The 20,118-nt window shown below is 43.2% G+C and overlaps 1 protein-coding gene across 2 annotated transcripts in view; it reads left to right on the top strand.

The window, feature by feature from the left end:
• fut8b (fucosyltransferase 8b (alpha (1,6) fucosyltransferase)) overlaps nt 1-20,118 on the top strand; it is a 96,103-nt gene that overhangs the window by 71,615 nt on the left and 4,370 nt on the right. The window contains exons 4-8 of one of the 2 annotated variants that reach the window (XM_062468412.1): nt 3,127-3,289; nt 12,806-12,920; nt 15,250-15,487; nt 17,242-17,488; nt 19,301-19,477. In XM_062468412.1, the coding sequence (XP_062324396.1) occupies nt 3,127-3,289; nt 12,806-12,920; nt 15,250-15,487; nt 17,242-17,488; nt 19,301-19,477 (940 nt within the window). Of the gene's footprint in view, nt 1-3,126; nt 3,290-12,805; nt 12,921-15,249; nt 15,488-17,238; nt 17,489-19,300; nt 19,478-20,118 lie in introns of both variants that reach the window. The other variant, XM_062468413.1, reaches the window with a different exon arrangement.

Here is a 20,118-nt window from a genome sequence, read left to right as displayed (position 1 = left end):
TGTTACTCGCTGTGATATATAGTTTTTATTATTGTTGCTTGTTTTTTTTCCCACAGGTACACTTGCACTTATAGCGGTTCATGTTGTTTAATTGTAACTTGTTTAACTACATGCTCTTATGGTTCTTCCCTTTGGCACTTACTTTGGTTGTTCACAATGTGCTTCATGTTTTGGCTACTCGCAATGTTTTTGTGGCTATCTTGTTGTTATGATCAGTGACATATGCACTTTGTAAAGCTCTCTTTTGGAAGTCGCTTTGGATAAAAGCGTCTGCTAAATGAATACATGTAAATGTAAATTGTATGCTTTTCGGCAGTGCGATGCCACTGTCACCCCCCATACAGGTAGCTCTACAGCTATCCCCTTAGCACAGGTGCTGGACACCCGCGGTGTTATCGCCATGGTTTCCAGACTACCTGGTTTCTGTAAGCATGCGAGCTGTGCGTTCACCTAACAGCAGCAGCGGCCGTTGGCCTCTATCACCAGATTCGTCACAAATTCACACAACATTCAACATTATTGGCGAAGTTGCATCTCATATAGCATCTCAAGTCGCTGCTGTAGGCTAAGAAAGAAACCGAAAATAAAACAGTTGCAAGCTGGCATGAAGTGGGATTCGATCGCACTAGAGCAAAAATACATGATTGTTGGTCCTTTGAAGCTATTCAGGCTCATGGATGAAAGGAGCTTGTAGTCACAAATTTATTGGCATTTAAGCAACATTTTGTATGGCCTGGGTTCATCGAAAACAGGCTAATCGCGTAGGCCTATTTGGGGTTGTCTTGAGGCAATAGCCAAACTTCCCACGATACCACAGCCCCTTATGAAACTACATCTTACAAATTAGCCTACTTAAATCGTCACTGTGAACCCAGACAATAGGTTACGATCAAAATACGCTAAACCCTAAAGGAAGATTCTTGTAGTGGCTTTCTACACTTGCCGTCTTGCACACAAACACGGTGCTTGATAAGTCTCAAACGAATTAAGACTTAGCACTTAATAATACCAAAATAATACATCCTGACAAGCCATGCTGATCAATTTGATCTATAAGGCCAGCATGCGATCTCTGACACGACTAATGTCTTCCATCATCTACCGAATCTAGGTGTCCCTATCTGCCTTCGATCTTGTGTGGAGCTGCGTTGGTCCGAAGATAACCACGCCCCTCTCGTTTGCATGTGAGATCGGAAATAAATAGGCCTACAGCACAGAAATAAATGTGGTGTGGAAATAAATGTGGTGTGGAAATAAATGTGGTGTGTAAAAGTCTCAAAAAATAAATAAATGTGGCATTAGGAAATAAAAGTCCCATGAAATAAATAAATGTTGTCTTTACAAAAACGTCATTTTGAAATAAATAAATGTATTTATTTATTGATGTCGGTAAATGGATTCAGCTATATAATTATATAATGCTATATTTATATATTTATTGCCATCTTTTTTTAATTTCAGAATTTTTTTCATACATTTACATTTATGCATTTAGCAGACGCTTTTATCCAAAGCGACTTCCAAGAGAGAGCTTTACAAAAGAGCATAGGTCACTGATCATAACAACGAGATAGCCCCAAACATTTCCAGCAGCCAAAACATGAAGCATACATTGTGGAAAACCAAATAAGTGCCAAAGGGAAGAACCATAAGAGCATGCAGTTAAACAAGTTACAATTGAACAACATGAAACTTGTATTTATCTATTTATTTACCTATTTATTTATTTAATTGTGACTAACTCGGCGTTCCATATAAGTTTAGCGAGCTTGAAAATACAGAGGATAGCCTACCGAAGTTGAGTTAGAAAATGTCGTTAGCGATGCTAGCTAATGTTAGTTTGCTAGCTGTATAACAATTCACTGGGTCTTGCAGCGCTGCTTGATTTATTGAAATTATTATTAAATGTTATGTTCTACTAGCCATTTGCCTACTTGAACAAGTCACCGTTTTCCAAAGCCCTGATAGTGTAACTGAGACGACACATTAAATAATTCCTCTTTCAAGTACTAAGCCCCCGTTCAAGTATTGAGAATTAAATTAGCTGCAAGGTCTGTAGAGATCTTGTGACGAAGCCACCTTTGTGTTTTGCTCATTCAGAATTAGGTCAAATAAAATCTGTAAAATAGACATAATGAGTGGAACATAACATGAAGTAACATGGCATTTTATTTAGTTTTAATTTTAACTTGTCCAGTGGGGCAAGTAAATTTCTCTTCCACTTGCCCTACAAAAAATTCCACTTGTCCCGGACAAGCGGACAAGCCTTAAAGGGGTTACTTTTCAACTGAGGCTGCTATAGCTTATCAATATTCCCTCTTTCAGGGGAAATGAAAAGACAACCGTTTCTTTCTACACTTCACTTTTTGTATTTTGAATTCTAAATGAGCAGCAACAAATGTATGCTTTCAAATCTATGCAATCTTCATAAATAAGCATGCATTCTTACATAAAATATACAGAAATATCAGTTGTAAAAATTACAGTTAATAAACGGACTCATCTGCAACCAACGCTAGAAAGCACACCCTATTTCCCCAGAAATTGTACCCCCTCTAGTTATTATTATTATATTAATAATTATTATATTGATTGAAAAGAGTGAGAATAGGATTTAAGGGGGCCCCTGCTTGTCTTCGCCTGGGGCCCCCAAATCACTAAATCCGCCACTGCCCTGGAGTATGAGGTATGCTTTCATAAAATGTGTGTAACCAATCGAGAAAAGGTTTTTTGAATAAAATTTGAAATAGAATTGCAAAGTTCAGGAACTAGAACCTCCAGACATTGCATCTGTATGGGGTCAATGCCCTTTGTTTAAGTTCATCCTGGTTTCACTCCGAAGCTAGACTGCAGTACATTTATCCAGTATTCAGTATTTTCATTGTAATAATGCTGTAATAAGGTATCAGTTCCTGTGGAATACCATGGCCATATATTTTTCTTTCCCACTCTCTCTTTTGCCCTCTTTCTCATTCCCTCTTTTGGGAAGAAGGGTTAGAACATTTGTCAGAACAATTTTTGTTTTATCTCTATTTTAGGTCTCGTCATATACTACCTAAGTTGTCATATCATCCTTGACTCTTGGTTCTATTTAACTGTGTTTTGTCCGCTGTTCCTCCTCCCCAGGCCCAGGCCCTACCCAGGAGGAGCTGAGGAGAAGGGTGGAGAACGGCGTGAAGGAGATCTGGTATTTTGTGCGCAGTGAGGTGAAGAAGCTGGCTCATGTGGAAGCGGGCGAGAGGCAACAATACACTGACACCCTGCTGCAAGACCTGGGACACCAGCAGAGGTTAGTCACCAGCAGGGTCTCATAGGACTGAGGGTCAGAGATAAAGCTCCCCCCTCCCCCCAGCTATCTGGAAGCCTCCGACAGAGACAAACGAATAAAGCACTGGTGTCTGGTGGGCCAAGTTGGCCCATTGTAATCCTAGCTGGAGTGGCTTAGAGGGTCCATTCTCTTGGGCAGTGCTGTCTAAGCAGCTTTCCAGAAACTTGAGTTGTCTTCTTACACATTCGCGCACACACATTCCCGTACTACAGGTCCTTTTTCTCTGCCCTGCAGTTTCCGTTGTGTGGGCTTTCATTTCACAGCCCAGAAAAAGCACATGTAGCACCTCTCTAGCGTGTTGGGCTATAGTGAGAGGTGGCTATCCTGAGTTCTTTAAAACCTCTATACAACTAATAAAATAGGTGGGATTTCTCTAATAAACTGATCAGCTTTTAGCTGTGTGTGCGTAATTACTACCTTATTATATGAAATACTCTTTCCCTTTAAATCACCTTTTAAGCATTAATATTCACACTTTAACATTAAATGAAATGTCTAGAAATTACTTTCATACTTTGAATACTTCCACGTTTAAACAAAAATACTCCTTTTCTTAATTAACTGAAAATATCAAAATAGTCACTAACACACAGCCGTTTTATAACAAACCCATGTACAGATTTTTTTAGAAAAAGTAGGTCAGTAATTAAATGTGTCTTGTCAAAATCTCTTTTCAGGTCACAAATGCACAAATGCAGAAATACTCACATTCAAAACATAATGGCCCAAGAAAAGAAAATAGCCGGCAATAACCTCTAATTGTTGGAATGCTGCAGCATTCCAAGTATTGTTCTTTGAATCTTTATTCAACTTCTTCATATTCTTATTCTTCTATTTCTTCCGTGACACCTTTCAGCTCCTTCAAATCTTCAGCTATTAAAACCATTCGGCTATCAAAGAATTCCGCCGTTTCAGGCTATGACTGCTATGACTTTTCAGCTTTCTACCTCTTATGTTTGAATTAAAGATCCTGTAAAGTGGACCTGGAAACTAGTTTTAAGTTCGCCACACCACAGAATAATGTGTTATTAACTACCCATCCAAATTCGAATGAAAAAATAACACCGACAAGTATGTTAAATTAGGCTTTGAAATCGTGAAAAAATGAGCTGTCTTCTCTGCTTGAGACTGGGTGGGCGTGTCGCCTGAAGGAGCTGAAGCTCCGCCCCTCGCTGCCTAGTGCCTACCTCCGACCCAGATAATGGACGCTATGTCAAGCCGTTCAATGAGTGAAACATACAGATGCATATAAATGAAATGTTCCCCTGAGCTGTAACAGTAAAAATGGACACCAGAGACAGCAGACAGTGAGCTCTCCAACTAGGCTACACATTTGCTACCATTTCACCAAAATACCATAATTCTACACCGAGTAGCCTAATATCAATTTAGCGGTTTGCACTAACTCATAGCAGAGATACCTCTGGAAAAGTTATCTAGTATAATTATAACAAGCACACAGAACAGAGTGATGAACTGCTGGCAGCGGTGGATTGTCCAGGTGCGACCGGAGGAGGAACGGCCGGGAGGGCGATGCTCGGTACGGCTCCGCGCTGCAAGAGAAGCCGTGTGTCCGCGAACCCCGTCTGTCTTTGGTCCATGTTAAAACTATCCGCTGTGAAATGGTCACTGCATTTAGTCATTTAGCAGACTCTCTTATCCACTGAAGAGGCGGCTGTTGGAGTTTATCCGAAGCTTTCCATCAGTGTGGCTCTTCACAAAATCAATCCACCAATTTTTTTTTCCCTCATCAATAGGGAAATTAAATAGTGTTTGAAGTTTTTGCATCCAGGGAAGATGCAGTTGCGGGTGGTGGGAGACATCCTTAAGCTAGCTAGCTAGCTGATATAGGCTACAATCACAGTACAGCAGGAGGAGCCATTCAGTGATCTCACGTAGATAGGGCATTTTTTGGCTCCGCCCATTAAAATCTGATCTGAAAACGGAAGAGAAACTGTTCTTCGGTTTAACTCCACATTTCAGGGTGACAAAGTTTTAGCGCTTTGCACATGCTTTCAGGAACTCATTTCACACGTATATAATGTACTTAGAAGCAAAACATGGCATTTACTTTACAGGATCTTTAATATAAATCAATACTCTTTTTTTAACATGGTTTTCCAATTGAGTTTTTTTTCAAATCCTCTCAATCCTCTTTAACTTCTTCAACTTTCAAATCCTTCTTCTTCCTCAATATTTAAGCTACAGCCACCATTTAAACTTTAAAATGTTGACAAAACCCAAAACAATTTTTGTTTAAATTCTGCTTTTTTATATCTATTCAACTTTTTTCACTGATTGTTTCATGAGTTTTTCAAACCGTTTCTGAGATTTCCATGGGTGTGTATGTGGAGAGCCTAAAGTGCTGACTGAAATGCTTAGAGTGGGGGGGGAGCTTCGAAATATTCTCCAAAAAATATTTCTAGTTTGCCAGCATTGCCACAATTTTCACTCTTCATGCTTCGTTTTTGGATCAATAGATAGCTAATTTTGTGCTGGTCGTAGACAGCTGTCTCTGGAATCCAACAGATTTACAAATTTGTTCAGAGCCCCACCAGATTGAGACAAAGTCCAACTCTCGCCCCATAGAGACCAATGTAAATCTGGTGACACATTTCTCAGAGAAAGCAGAAGGAACACGTTTTTGAAACTGCCGGTAGAGTCGTATTTCTGACCGCACAGACATATCTAGGATATCTATGGTTTTGACAGAGTCCTGGGTCTTGGAAAATATACATATTTTTGGGATTGGACGTATAGTTCTGCATCTAGGTTAACTTGTTTGAGGTGTGGATTCTAGGTACATTTCTGTTATTCTCTCTACCCTCAGCGCGTTAGCAATCATAGCTGCACCATCAACGTGGCAACCACACAGACGCGCCACTCAGTCTCTTACACAGGTGATTGGTATTAGCTGATTCGTGGAGTCACAAGACAGCTAATCAGTCAACTCCTCTCATTAAAAGACTAAGAGCACTACACAACTACACTACACAACTACTACCACCAGGGGCGTCTTAATAGCACTTGAGGCCCCTGGGCTATGGATTTTTTTTTAAAATGTTTTATGTTTTTTTAGGCCCCACGCCAGCTAATTGCATAATCAGTTTATTTTTGCCCCCCTAAGGATCCGTCAATATTTGGACTACATAGACAAAGTCGGTGTCAAAAGTTTCGTCTTGGTAGCGATTGAGTTGCTTGTATTTTTATTTACGTTCCGTTGCATGGTTTAGGCTGAAATTCATTCAATTTTTGTGGCAAAAAGTGCCTTGTGTCAACAAAGGAAACTCGGTGTCAGCCTACGTCACAACGTCAGCACGTTAGCAACGATGCATGGGTACAACGTGCATTGCTGTTGCACAGCAAGTATCGTATCGTGCCATGGTGTACTAGCAGCATTATACATTTAAGCAATTCAAGACTTGCATGTACAGTAAGTAATGTCACATTAAATAATGTATTTAAACTCAAGCTTGTGTGGTGCGTCGCTGTCTTCAATGCCACAGTGCCACAGCCTAAACTTTATGTCAAAAGAAACGTTTTTAATTTCCGGCGCATTCAAACAATCTCCTCAGTGAAGTTTGGCTAGCAACAGCTCGTAAAAGCTAGGTTAGCTTGCTTGTAGCACAATTCAGCTTCTCCACGCAGGGCTCTAGACTGAGACCAAAAAGTTGCGTTTGGGGGCATATTTTCAGTTAGCAGATGGTACTGTTTGAATCGCGATTCCATCTGAAAATACTGCCGGTGACAACGTTGTTAGAATAGCTTGTCTCAAAGGGGGTTCAGCTTGTTTCATATTAAATGGACCCATCTGCAACCGACGCAAGCAAGCCCATTGTACCTTCTCTAGTTTTTGTTACATTTTGTTTAGATAAGGGGGAGGGGGGGGCTCCCTCCACATCCACCACCAGATGCCACTGTAGAGCATAATGACACCGCGAATACGGACGTTTATCATCATTATTATTTTGTATTATTATTAAGAGGGCCCTGATTGGTCGAGGCCCCGGGCTTAAGCCCAGGTAAGCCTGTGCATTAAGGCGCCACTGACTACCACTACTGATACTACTAGGGCTGCTACTACTACTGCTCCTGCTGCTATATCTTATGCCACAACTACAACTACTAATTCTGCAGATGCTGCTAATATCTCTTTTACTACTATTGCTAATGGAACTGTTTTGTTCTACTACGCCACTGATACTACTGTATCTGCTACAGCTATTACTATCCCAACTATAATTTCAGCTACTAAAACGAATATTCTACTTCTTATACTACTTCTACAGTTTAGCTTTCAGCTTCTCCAGCATTGTATTTCAGCTCTAAGCTTTGTTAAATGATGCAGTTCAGCTTCCAACATGCCTCTTTTGTGTGACTCACACATTTTTGAAATTCATTTCAGCTTGCGGGTATTTTCTCATTTCTGTATTTTCAGCAATTAAAAAAAAATCATTTCAGCTTTCAGCATTCCAACGCATTTTCTGCAGAAAATGCACTTTGTAGTTGAGAATGTAGCTTCACGCGTGCGGGATCAACGGCGTCAGCAGCAGGAGATACGACGAGAAGATGCAGCACAAAGAGGAAGCGACTGACTAGAAGACTCACGCAGCTGACGGTCTCGGCAAAGTCCATCACTCGGAAACGCTATCCGGTTCCGTCAGGGTATTGGTCAACCAGTCCCACACAGGCTTAACTAGTCGTGGCCGCTGGCCGCTAGCTTGCTAGCAAAGTCCATGCGCAAGCACTAGCCACTTAGTCAGCAGCTAACTAAACTTCTTTCTGTCTTCTGGTGCTGAGCAGTCCACTCAAACAGACAGATATCACCATTAATGTTTTGTATAAGAGTCCTGGTTTAACACTCTCACTAAACTGGTGCAGTACATTAATCTCAAACGTTTATTGTGTCTCCTTCAACAGTCAACACGCTTCTCCCCTCTTTTTCGTTAAGTTGTTCTTCTCTCCCTTTTCCCGCTCCTCCTTGTTCCTTTGAACTCAAATGTGATTGGCTCATTCACAAAGTTTCAGAAATAAAATAAATTCACAAAACATGTGTAACTCTTTCTTCCTATTCTTACAGGCATTTTCACATACATTATTACACAACAGATATAACATTTTAAATGCTGCATTCAGTAAAACATGAACATTACCCAATATGCATTTCTCTCATTGAGCAAATCATAACTTTTAAACCTTAAAGTCTATTTATTAAACTATTAAATTATTTATTAAAACGTTTATATTTATTTAATATAATACAGTTTAATGTGACTGCTTATTTTTTTAGTACATAAACTAAACCTGTTTATACACACAGTTGAACTCAAGCGAGGCCTCTAAGACTGGTTCTGCAGTAGACTCTTTTGGATAGGCCGCCCCTGCCTGTAGAAATTGACAACTCCTCCGTTTCACCATCCCCCAAGGTTGTCTGGGTGTCATCCTTGACTGCACACTATCCTTTCAGCCCCACATCAATAACATCACCCGGTCTGCCTACTTTCATCTGCGAAATATCAACCGTCTCCGCCCCTCCCTTACCCCCCACACTGCCGCCATTCTTGTACACAGTCTAGTCACCTCCCGTTTAGATTTTTGCAACTCCCTCCTTTTTGGCCTACCACCCCAACTCAGAAATATTGATTCATTTCCCCATTTCAAATCACAACTCAAAACACATCTCTTTACTACTGCCTATTCCACATAATGTAATTTGCACTGCTTCCTTCTGTTGTTTTTAATGTTCCATCCATCCATCACCTGTCGCTTTTTCGGGGGTCGGGTTGCGGGGGCAGCAACCTAAGCAGGGAGGCCCAGACTTCCCTCTCCCCGGCCACTTCCACCAGCTCTTCCTGGGGGACCCTGAGGCGTTCCCAGGCCAGCCGAGAGACATAGTCCCTCCAGCGTGTCCTGGGTCTTCCCCGGGGCCTCTTCCCAGTGGGAAGTGTTTTTAATGTTGTTGTATTTCAAATTGTTCTGCTGCTTTTAATGTTTTTTATATACCTCTGTACGGTGTCCTTGAGTGCCGAGAAAGGCGCCTTGGAAAATAAAATTTATTATTATTATTATATATTAGGTAATTGTAAATAGGCCAGTAATTGCCTCCAATTGGAACGGGTAATCAGTACTGAGATGCTCACTGCTGTGTCCCACCGCCAACCTTGATGCCTATAGCCTGTGGTATCTAGACTCAGCCAAGCTATGGCACTGGGGACCGCAAGCCTGATACACACAGCCGCAAAAGAGATAACCCAGACACAGCCAAGCCCCTGGGGATATATCTGCTTAGTCCCTCTTTACTAACTTTGTGGCTTGTGAGGTCGGAGTTATTCTTCTCCCAGGAAGTGTGTGATGGCTCCCTGGTGTGTCGGGTAGAGTGGTTCGACATGATTTCACACAGTCTGTGGTTAAGGCTTCAACATAAGTGTAGTGATGGGATGTACCATGTGCAATATGACTATTAACTAATAAATAGTACGAACTTTACCCTTATGTTATCATTACATAAAGGAAGACTTTAATATCAACAGTGAAAGGAAAGCAGGGTGACACCTAAAAAAGAAGAAATATCGGTCTCACATTACAATGACATTATACAGAAGAAACATTACTATTTATTGATATGATAAACATTGCAGTGTCAAATGGCAGGGACAGTTAAGAATGGGGGTGCTTGATTACAACCCTACAAGTCTTATTCCAAGACTGAGGCAATGCTGACTGATCAGACTAAGTTGAGTAGAAAATAGAAGCACTTTACAGTTCACTGCTACATTTGCTAAATTAATTCTGCCCAGACAGCAGGGCATGACATTGGCACCCGCCCACCCGCCAAATGCGGGTAGAATTCAGCTGTGGCGGGTAAAGCGGTCACTCTTACTAGCCAATTTGGCAGGTGGAATTCTACATATCTCTCGCTATAAGATTTTTTATTGTAGTCTTCTCAAAACAAAATAATAAACTCATTGCAGGGTTCTCAAGCCTCACGCATTGATCGTGAGACGCACGCATTTCAACCAGCACGTATCGTTTCCCCCTGTGTTAAACAGTCTCGGCCACTGTACGTTCGTTGCTAAGCAACATAGGCGCGCGAACACACGCGAAAGCTCGTCTCGTGGGGCTTTTGATCAAACTTGAGGACCCTGCTCAGTGCAAGGCAAGGATGTGGCGGTAGGCTACATAACAGGTGTAGGAAAACCCGGAGGGCAGACAAAAAGAGAAAAACTGGTGATGAAAGTGAAACCGAAAATAAAGAGACTAAAATAATTGTGTTGTTTATAAATATTTAACTGGACAAAAAAATTCTGTTTAGTTCATATATTTTCAATACATCTTTACACCCCGTTATATGCAATGATCTACTCTTTTTGTCTTTGTCTTAATCGGTTGCATATTTTCATACAAATGGAGCTTTAGACACTTATAAGAGCTGAAGATTTGGCGACACATACATTTTATGTTGTCTTGATTTTGGGTGTTTACAATGGTCATTTACATTTGAAAGGATTGTAAATCTAAGTCTTCAAGTAAATTGTAGCAAACCGTAGTCAACTTTAATCAAATAAAACTTAATTTCCCAACAACAAAATTGTGGCTAGTGAAATTGCTGAGTGGCTAGTAACTTTGGAAAACCACTAGCCACAGTGGCTGGTGAGAAAAAAGTTTAATGTCAGACCCTGCCAGACAGTATTAGCAAATTTACAAAAATCCTGAATTCAATACATTGTTTAATTCTACAATATACTGTTTAGGTGGAGACAGCGTTGATCTTATCGTATTGTCTCCTCTGGCATGCAAAGCAGACCAGGGCAACTTTTCACAGACAAAATCTGGGATCGAGGCCTGCCTCACAGACATCTCCGCCTGGATGACCAAGCACCACCTCCAGCTGAGCCTCGCCAAAACAGAACTTCTCATCATCCCGGCCAAACCCTCCATCTCCCACGATCTCTCAATCCCCCTGGGATCTGCGACAGTGACCCCTTCATCCTCTGCCAGGAATCTCAGGGTTACCATGGATGACGAGCTGTCCCTCACAGCCCACATTGCTGTAGTCTCCCGGTCGTGTAGATTCACCCTCTACAACATCCGGAAGATCAGGAGATACCTGTCTGAGCATTCCACCCAGCTGCTAGTCCAAGCACTTGTCCTCTCAAAGTTGGACTACTGCAACTCGCTGCTCGCCGGTCTCCCAGCATGCCCAACCCGCCATCTCCAGAGGATTCAGAACGCAGCAGCCCGTCTGGTCTTCAACCTACCCAGACGCTCCCATGTTACCCCGCTCCTCATCTCCCTTCACTGGCTACCCATCACGGCCCGTATCAGATTCAAGACCCTGGTACTGACCTTCCAAGCGGTGAACGGGACTGCACCCGACTACATCAAGTCTTACACCCCCACCTGCCACCTATGATCTTCTTCTGACAACCGTCTGGTGGTCCCACCGCTCAAGAGCGTCCGGTCCCAACACAAGCTCTTCTCCTGTCTGGCCCTACAATGGTGGAATCAACTCCCCACCTCCATTAGAGACACTGACTGTCTTCCCAGCTTCAAGAAAAGGCTTAAGACGCACTTGTTCCGGGAGTACAACGGTACTTAGGAATGATTTGCTGGACCTGATGTTAGTTTCCTCCAGGATCACAATGACTCTTATTGAGAGACTTGTTGGTTAGTTGTAACTGATTTAAAATTATTGTACTCGCTGTGAAATATTTTACTGTTTTCTTTTCTACAGGTACACTCTTGCACTTTTTGAGGTTCATGTTGTTTAATTGTAACTTGTTTAACTACATGCTCTTATGGTTCTTCCCTTTGGCACTTATTTGGTTTTCACAATGTATGCTTCATGTTTTGGCTACCCGCAATGTTTGGGGCTATCTCGTTGTTATGATCAGTGACCTATGCACTTTTGTAAAGCTCTCTTGGAAGTCGCTTTGGAAAAAAGCGTCTGCTAAATGAATAAATGTAAAATGTCTCAGTTATCTGAACATCTGCAAAGTATAAGTGGCTGTTTGGTTGGAAGAGTGTATGACTAATATCCACCATGGTGGGCCAGAATTTTCTTATACCATACACAATAGAACAAAGGCAATCAGTAAAGTGCCTGGAAGTCTTTGGGAGTATGGTCATCATATGAAATCCTTTAATAGTTTGTTGAACGTGTCATTTTCCAGACAAATTCCAATTTTGCTAAATACAGATGCAGGACATAGTACACAGTCAGCCTACACAGTTATTGTGAAAGTCACAATAAATATCTTTCATCAAGCCACACCAAAGAATTTGCTGTTTACAAAGGAAAACTCTACTGAGTGTGTTTGTGTAGCTGGATTCTGGTGTCCCAGCTTGAGGATGTGACTGATTTGGGTCAAATAAATGTTTAATAAAATGAGCAATTGTTTATGAACTGTGACATTGATGTACATTCATGTATGACAAATAACTTAAGGTAAATATCTCTGTGTCTTTTTGGCCTAGGTCCATCATGACAGACTTGTACTACCTCAGCCAGGTTGATGGAGTGGGAGAGTGGAGAGAGAAGGAGGCCAAGGACCTCTCTCTTTTGGTCCAGAACAGAATTACCTACCTACAGGTAATGCTGAACCTGCTGTTCAGCCAACTGTCCACGATGACACACACACACACACAAATACCCAGGACGGTCGACACAAAGCTGGCAGCCCAGACATGTAACTGTACAGTCACACAAACATATACAGGTGCTGGCAGTCTTACACACACACATAGTGCACCTGTTATTTCCCAGAACCATAGGCAAGCATATTAACACACTGTGTACACTGCAATTTCTATATTTTTTTTACACAAACACACACTTACACATGTAAATAAACACACCGAAAGAGAAAAACGTAGAAACAGAAACACAGAGAAAAACACACACACTGTCATGTCTTCTATCTAGTCTGTGTCGATACTTCCACCCAGGGAGGCCCCTGAGCGCCCTCTCCTCCCCAGCTCGAGGTGCCGGGCTGGCTGGGGCGGTGTAGCGTGGGGCTGGGTGGGGTGGTGCAGGGCTAGGCCCTGCAGCATTAATGAGCCTGTGTGTTTGATGAAGAGAGCCTAGTCAGTCTGGCTGGGCGGAGACAGCACCGCTAACAGCTGCTGTCACCACCGCTGAGGGATCACAGCTCCACCATCCACCATCAGTAATTCATCACATATACACACACACACACAGATACCCATGCACAAACACCCCATTACACACACACACACAGATACCCATGCACAAACACCCCATTACACACACACACACAGATACCCATGCACAAACACCCCATTACACACACACACACATGGATGCGCACGGCCGGGGACTCCACCCTCCACCTCCTCGAAAGCGGTAGCACTACCTAGCTCAGCCTGGCTTCACTCATCCCTATTGTAGCGGACTCTCTGTCTATCTCTCTCCCACAGTCTGTGAGCTGACAACACTGGTGTCTCACATTGTATCCATTAGTGGCATTTTACACTCAACAATTATTGTTTGCCAGTCACTTAGAATTAGATCACACTAACCGGTGTCCCATTGAGTGTAGGTTATCATTTGTGAGTCATTCCTAGCCTATGTCTTATGCATGTTTCGTATTCCAATAGGAATGATAGTGTTACGGCCACAGCCGTGCCCCCCCCAGTTTCAGTTTTTTGTCCTGCCCTAGTGTTTCCCTGTCATTGTCTTCACCTGTCTCGTTAGCGTCATTGTGTCCACCTGTGTCGTTTGGGTGTGTATTTAGGTTCCTGTTTTGTGTCCAGTCTTTGTCTTGTCCTTACCATACCTGTCCGTGTGAGTACCCTATCTGTTCCCGTTTTTGAGAAAATAAAACCCTTGTTTCTGCCATGCCTGCCGACTCCCCTGCGTTTGGGTCCAACCCCACCTCACGTCGTGACAGATAGCCTCTGAAAGGCCTCTTAACCTACAGAGAAGTACTTAAAGGCAGCCTTTGTATTCCATTTACCCATAATGATCATTGAACTGTGCATCTCATCTCGCTTCTACAAAATGCCAAACAAGCGGCTTCAAGCCAACATTAAACCAGAGTATCTCTCCTTTCCTACGCTATACTGTCTGTCAGTATCATTTAGTGATTTTTAGTTTTTGGCTCTCTTCTCTGGGGTCTGATATGTGGGTCTGAGACATGCTCTCAAGTCCCATTGTAAAGATGCCTCTGTACGTTATTAACGTGTAGATATCACACCATGGTACATACCTATGGGGCCAATACCGAAACTGGAGCAAGTTACTCAAAGGAAACATCCCTGTGGTTGTTTTTGCAGAGCTGACATCTGCTGAGGTTGTTCACATTTATTGAAATCCAGCAGTAATACGTTTGGAACATGAAGGTAGTGCTACTCGCAGCTCTGCTCTCTGAAGCTGGCTGTGAGCGTGACGGCGTCAGGTGATGGCAGGCGGCCTGATTACTGTGAACTATCTACAGCTGTGACAGTCTAATGAGAAAAACACTCCCATCGCAGAGTAAATTGCTATTTAGGAAGATGTTTGGCTCTGATGCAGTGCATTTGTGGTGGCTTTTCTTTGCACCACTGCGCATCGTTTTACTACTACTAAATGCAGCGTGACTGAGCTTTCACAGTCAAGATGAACTTTCTCTGATTTGGTACCATGCCCAGCCTTTGTCCCCCAATGTGAAGTGAAATACATTTCTCGTGAGGGAAAGACAGACATAGAGGAAGAGAAAGAGAGAGAAAAAAGATCGAGAGAGAGAAAGAGAGGCTTGTGATAATAGAAGAGATGTGTTATTACATGTCAGAGAGCAGACAGATACAATATTAAGGTAAAGTAATAACACAAACCAGCACATTTGACTTTTTCTCCCATCTTATTTCACCATCTCTATCATCTGTTCCCTACCTTCGTTGGCCTCTCCCTCTGCACCCAGAATCCGACAGACTGCAGCAAGGCCCGGAAGCTGGTATGTAACATTAATAAGGGGTGTGGCTACGGCTGCCAGCTGCACCATGTGGTCTACTGCTTCATGATCGCCTACGGCACGCAGCGAACGCTCATCTTGGAGTCTCACAACTGGCGCTACGCCACTGGGGGCTGGGAGACGGTCTTCCACCCCGTCAGCAACTCCTGCATAGATCGCACCGGAGCCACCACAGGACACTGGTCTGGTAGGTTTTGACCATCAGCCACATGCTGACCACTCAACCTGACTACGTAAGGTCCACATTCTGTGACTGTACAGTACATGGATCACACACTGACTAAATGGCGACCGCACGTTGGTCATGCACATGCACTCACTGATCAACCATAACTAAACTGGTGCATAACTAAATTCTGAACACACATTGGCCACACTTTTACCACACATACTTGTTGCAAGCATGGCGTCCTGCTGTAAAGACATTCCTCACCTGAGTACATCTCTCCCCCCAACACTTTTCATTAAGAAAATGTTATTTAACGATTATATCCTCAGTTATATCCTGTCCCACCAACATTTGAAAACAAACCTTCGCCCCAGGTAAACAGTGAGAAGTAATATGGCATGTGACCAACTTCTAGTGCAAGTGCAGACTGGATAAGATACACAAACCTTCAGGACCGAAATAGACTGGTTTGCAGGGTCTTGGACCTTCCAGAACCTCTCAAATTCTTGCTTTCTATTGCTAATTTACTCCTGCCTCTTTTTTCAGTAACTTGTGAAACAAGTTTGGCTTGGACAGTATGTTCTCCATGTGGACTGTATGCGTATAAATGAGTAAATCAGACTAGCGGTCACTAGAGTGATTGGGCCCTTTGCAAACTGGGAACTGCCCTCCTTTCTGCTCAGTAAATCTGAAGTAAAAGTTTTCAAGTTTCCAAACATCAGTTTATTCATGGCCGTTAGGGGGCAGAAAGTCTTTAGGACAGAGTCTTTGTCCTAATTAGGAAGAAAATTGAGTTTAGGGGTGGGGGGGGTACAGGACTTTTGTATGCCCACAGTTCCCCCTCTGCAATAAAACACAACCTGCCAATAATGTTACATAAGCAAAGAAAAGCTTGGGAATATTTTCTCTGATAAATATTTAATGCCTTTGCCAATTTATATTCAGCTCATGCTTGGGCATACACATGCACTCTCACATCCAGGCCCCTGTTTTTCAGTCATTTTTTTTCATTTACTCTTTCCTTGAAAGACACTTTTAATGAGTAATTATTCAATTTGTCTGAAAAGGGGGTATGAAAGCTGTGTGTTTCTAGTATTAAGTGTGGCAATTAATCTTGTAGAGACCACTCAAGCCTACATACAGTCATGGGTTTTGCATCCAAAGACAAACATCCCAAAAATATATTGGTTCTAAGACTGGAAATGAGTGAAGGTTGCCTGCCAGACATATCCCTTCTGGTGAGATGAGATTAGCTGAAAGAGACAGTGGGAGGGAGAGGGTGAGTAGTGGAAGGAGAAAGAGAGATTGAATTAGAGGAAGTGTTGTGTGTGTGTATGGGTTTTTGTGTGTGTATGTGAAAGGTGCGTGTAGGAGTGTCTTTGCCCTTGCCTTACTGAGGCTTTGCCCTATCTCCCAGGTGAGCATGGCTGGGAAATGCTATCAGGAGCCCAGAGAGAGTGACCTTCCTAATCAGGTCAGCTCAACCCTCGGCCTAGGGCCCCTGCCAGTCACAGGGCACCCTCTGGGGGCAGCTACCGCCAGCCCAGCATAGCAGAGACCAGCCTCACATTGGCCTTTGAAGGTCAGGCAAAGAACAGGCTGGCACACTGGAGACAGGGATATAGAGAGACATTTGGATTTATGTTTGGAAAGGACTAGGGATGAACTCCCTTCAAATTCTCCAGGCTTACCACTCTCTGTTTTTTCTCCCCAACACTTCTGTCTCCCTCCCTCTCCCCATATCTCCGTCCTCTCTTCCCCCCCCCCACCAGGTGAGGCCCACGATAAGGATGTACAGGTAGTAGAGCTGCCCATCGTGGACAGTCTCCACCCCCGGCCTCCCTACCTACCCCTGGCCATCCCTGAGGACCTGGCCCAGCGACTCCATCGTCTCCACGGTGACCCTTCCGTCTGGTGGGTGTCTCAGTTTGTCAAGTACTTGGTCCGGCCCCAGGCCTGGCTGGAGGCAGAGATCCAACAGGCCACAGCCAAGCTGGGCTTCAGACATCCCATCATAGGGTAAGTGTCGCACATTCCTCTATTCCTTACCTCTCTCTCTCTCTCTCTCTCTCTCTCTCTCTCTCTCTCGTAGTTTCTATTCTTTTCCTCCCTCCTGTCTTTCAGTATACTTACTCAACATTTTATTCTCAGTCTTAGTGTTATACTTCTTGGGCTTTCATTACTTCTGAAGCTACCTTTTTCTACATCAACTGACTTTCCTTCTCCCTTGTCTCCTCTGTGAGTCATGATCCTTTCTTTACCAATCCTTCTGCATGTGTTTTCATACAGCTCCAGGATCCATCCTCACCTGCTTTTGTCTTTGTACCCATTTGTTTTTATATTTCAATTTTCTATCTATCTCTGCCCTCCCCCCGCTCTCTTTCTTTCTCTCATTTCACTCATAATTATTCACTCTTCTCTACTTCTGTCTTTTGTTCTGTTTGCACCCTGCCAACACTCACTCTCATACATATTTTCCAAGTTCCCTTGCTCCCTCTTTTTATAAAAATCACTCTTTCTATGTGTGTCTGTCTCTCTCTCCCACCTCTCATCACCAGAGATCCCACAGAAAGATAGTGCTGGCTTTCCTGTTTCTCTGTGCACTGATGTTGCAAACAAAGTGCCTGAGCACTCTCTCAGCACAGCAGGGGGGAGTGGACTGGGGAGAGAGAAGAAGGGGTGGTGGAGGGGGGAGAGGAATAGTAGAGTAAGGAAAGGGGGAGTGGGAAGAGTTTGAGCTGACAGAGAGAGAGCATAGGGGGAAGTGGAGGCTATCTCTGAGGACACTGGGCCAGGCCAGGGTGGGTACTAATTGCCAAGCTTCCCCCTCCACCAGGGGAGGGGAAGTGGGAGAGTGGGAGAGTGGGGGAGGGGGGGAGGGGTATTTTTTACTCTGGACCTGAGACCCACGAACCAGAAGAAGCTAAAAGCAGCCATTACATCTAAGGGTAGCCTGCAGCCGAGCCTAGTGCCAGCTGGGAGAGAGCCAGGGCAGAGGGGAATGGAGGAGAGGATAGGAAAGGAGGGAAGGTAGGGATAAAGCTAGTAAGCATTGCTTTGTGTCCCTTTCTCCCTGGAACAGAGAATATATTGCAGGAATCACACATCACGCTTGAAATATCCAAAAGAGTGAGCCCCTGTATGAGAAGAGAGAAGAAAACGGACAAGCTGAGAGTCCCCCATCAGATCAGATAGAGAAAAATATAGGGAAAAGACAATGAAGAAGGAAAGACATTTTCATGAATTACCTCTCCTCCCTTATACTGGGCTCTGTTAGGGTTTCATTTGCCAAGTAAATAAAGGTGTTTGTTGCTCCAGTGAGCATCCTGAAGACTGGTTGACTGATCTCTGGCCAAGTTTGGTAATTAGGCTCAGTCTATTTATTCTCCCTCTATTTCTACTTATTTTTCTACCCCCTCTCTTTCCCTCTTTCCACCCCAGTCTTTCTATCCTCTTTCCCTCTTTCTTACAAATACATTCACCCCATCTCTGCTCTTCCTGGTCCTCCCCTCTTTCCCACATTCTCATTTATACATTCTCACACAGAATCTATGAAGCTTCTTTTTGTGATAAGGCAGTTAAACAAAGGGAGTTTTCAGTTGCACAAACATGTAGTGTTGTGTTGGTCTTTAGTTTCTTTATTCCCCCCCCCCCCCCCCCATCACATTGTGCCACTGGCATTCTTTCCATTTTCAATTGCGTTTTGGCTGGATGGGCATAAATGTTGACATATATATTTAACCGAAGTATCACACCAAAATGAAAATGTATGAGCAATCTTCTCTTTCTCACTCGTTTGTCTTGTTCTTTCTCTCCCTTATCTCTCTTTAGAGTGCATGTAAGGCGAACAGACAAGGTAGGGACAGAAGCAGCGTTCCACCCAATAGAGGAGTACATGGTTCATGTAGAGGAGCAGTTCCAGCACTTGGCTCGCCGCGTTCACGTGGACAAGAAGAGAGTCTACCTAGCAACAGATGACCCTTCACTGCTCCAAGAGGCCAAGAATAAGTGAGTGTGTGCGTGTTGTATTGTGTATACACCAAGCATGAATAACTACAGGTTGCTCTGCACTATGTAGCAAATTTGTTTTTGGTATTTCCCTTTTTTCAATCATGCATACTGGTTTACAGGATGATATTACCATAAAGAGCTTATGAAAAAACAGTCCATCCCCAGCCTCCTAGCTCCTTATCCAAACTCCCTCCTAGCTCCTTACCCAAACGCCCTCATACCTCTTTACCCTAGTAAAAAAAAACAGACAGACACACAGAGATTCCTGGCATTATTAGAGAAATACGCTACTGTGTACATGGATCTTTAAAAGCCCTATGTCCGCTGGGAGGCAGGTCAGCTACAAAACATCAATAACAGCAATAACCGTGGTGACAAATAAGGAGGTATTGTTAATGTATGGCTTTATGTCTAATTAAGAACCAGCTCACATATTTGCTCTTCAAAATGTACCGCCATGCACTACTACTTCTTTGCTGTTTCCTGTTTCCATCTTGCAGAGAATCTTATGAGGATCTTTTGTATATTGCCCCATGATTTCTGTTGGTATTGTACGCTAAGTATGTGTACGCATACGTATAATGGCTCCTATGCTGCATTATTTTGGTGCATACTTTCTGTAGCCATTTCACGGAAAG

Source organism: Osmerus eperlanus, chromosome 8 (genome assembly GCF_963692335.1).
Source record: "Osmerus eperlanus chromosome 8, fOsmEpe2.1, whole genome shotgun sequence".
Taxonomy (NCBI): Eukaryota; Metazoa; Chordata; class Actinopteri; order Osmeriformes; family Osmeridae; genus Osmerus; species Osmerus eperlanus.
The sequence above is the reverse complement of the archived record's forward strand: the minus strand, read 5'-3'. Positions and strand labels throughout refer to the sequence as shown.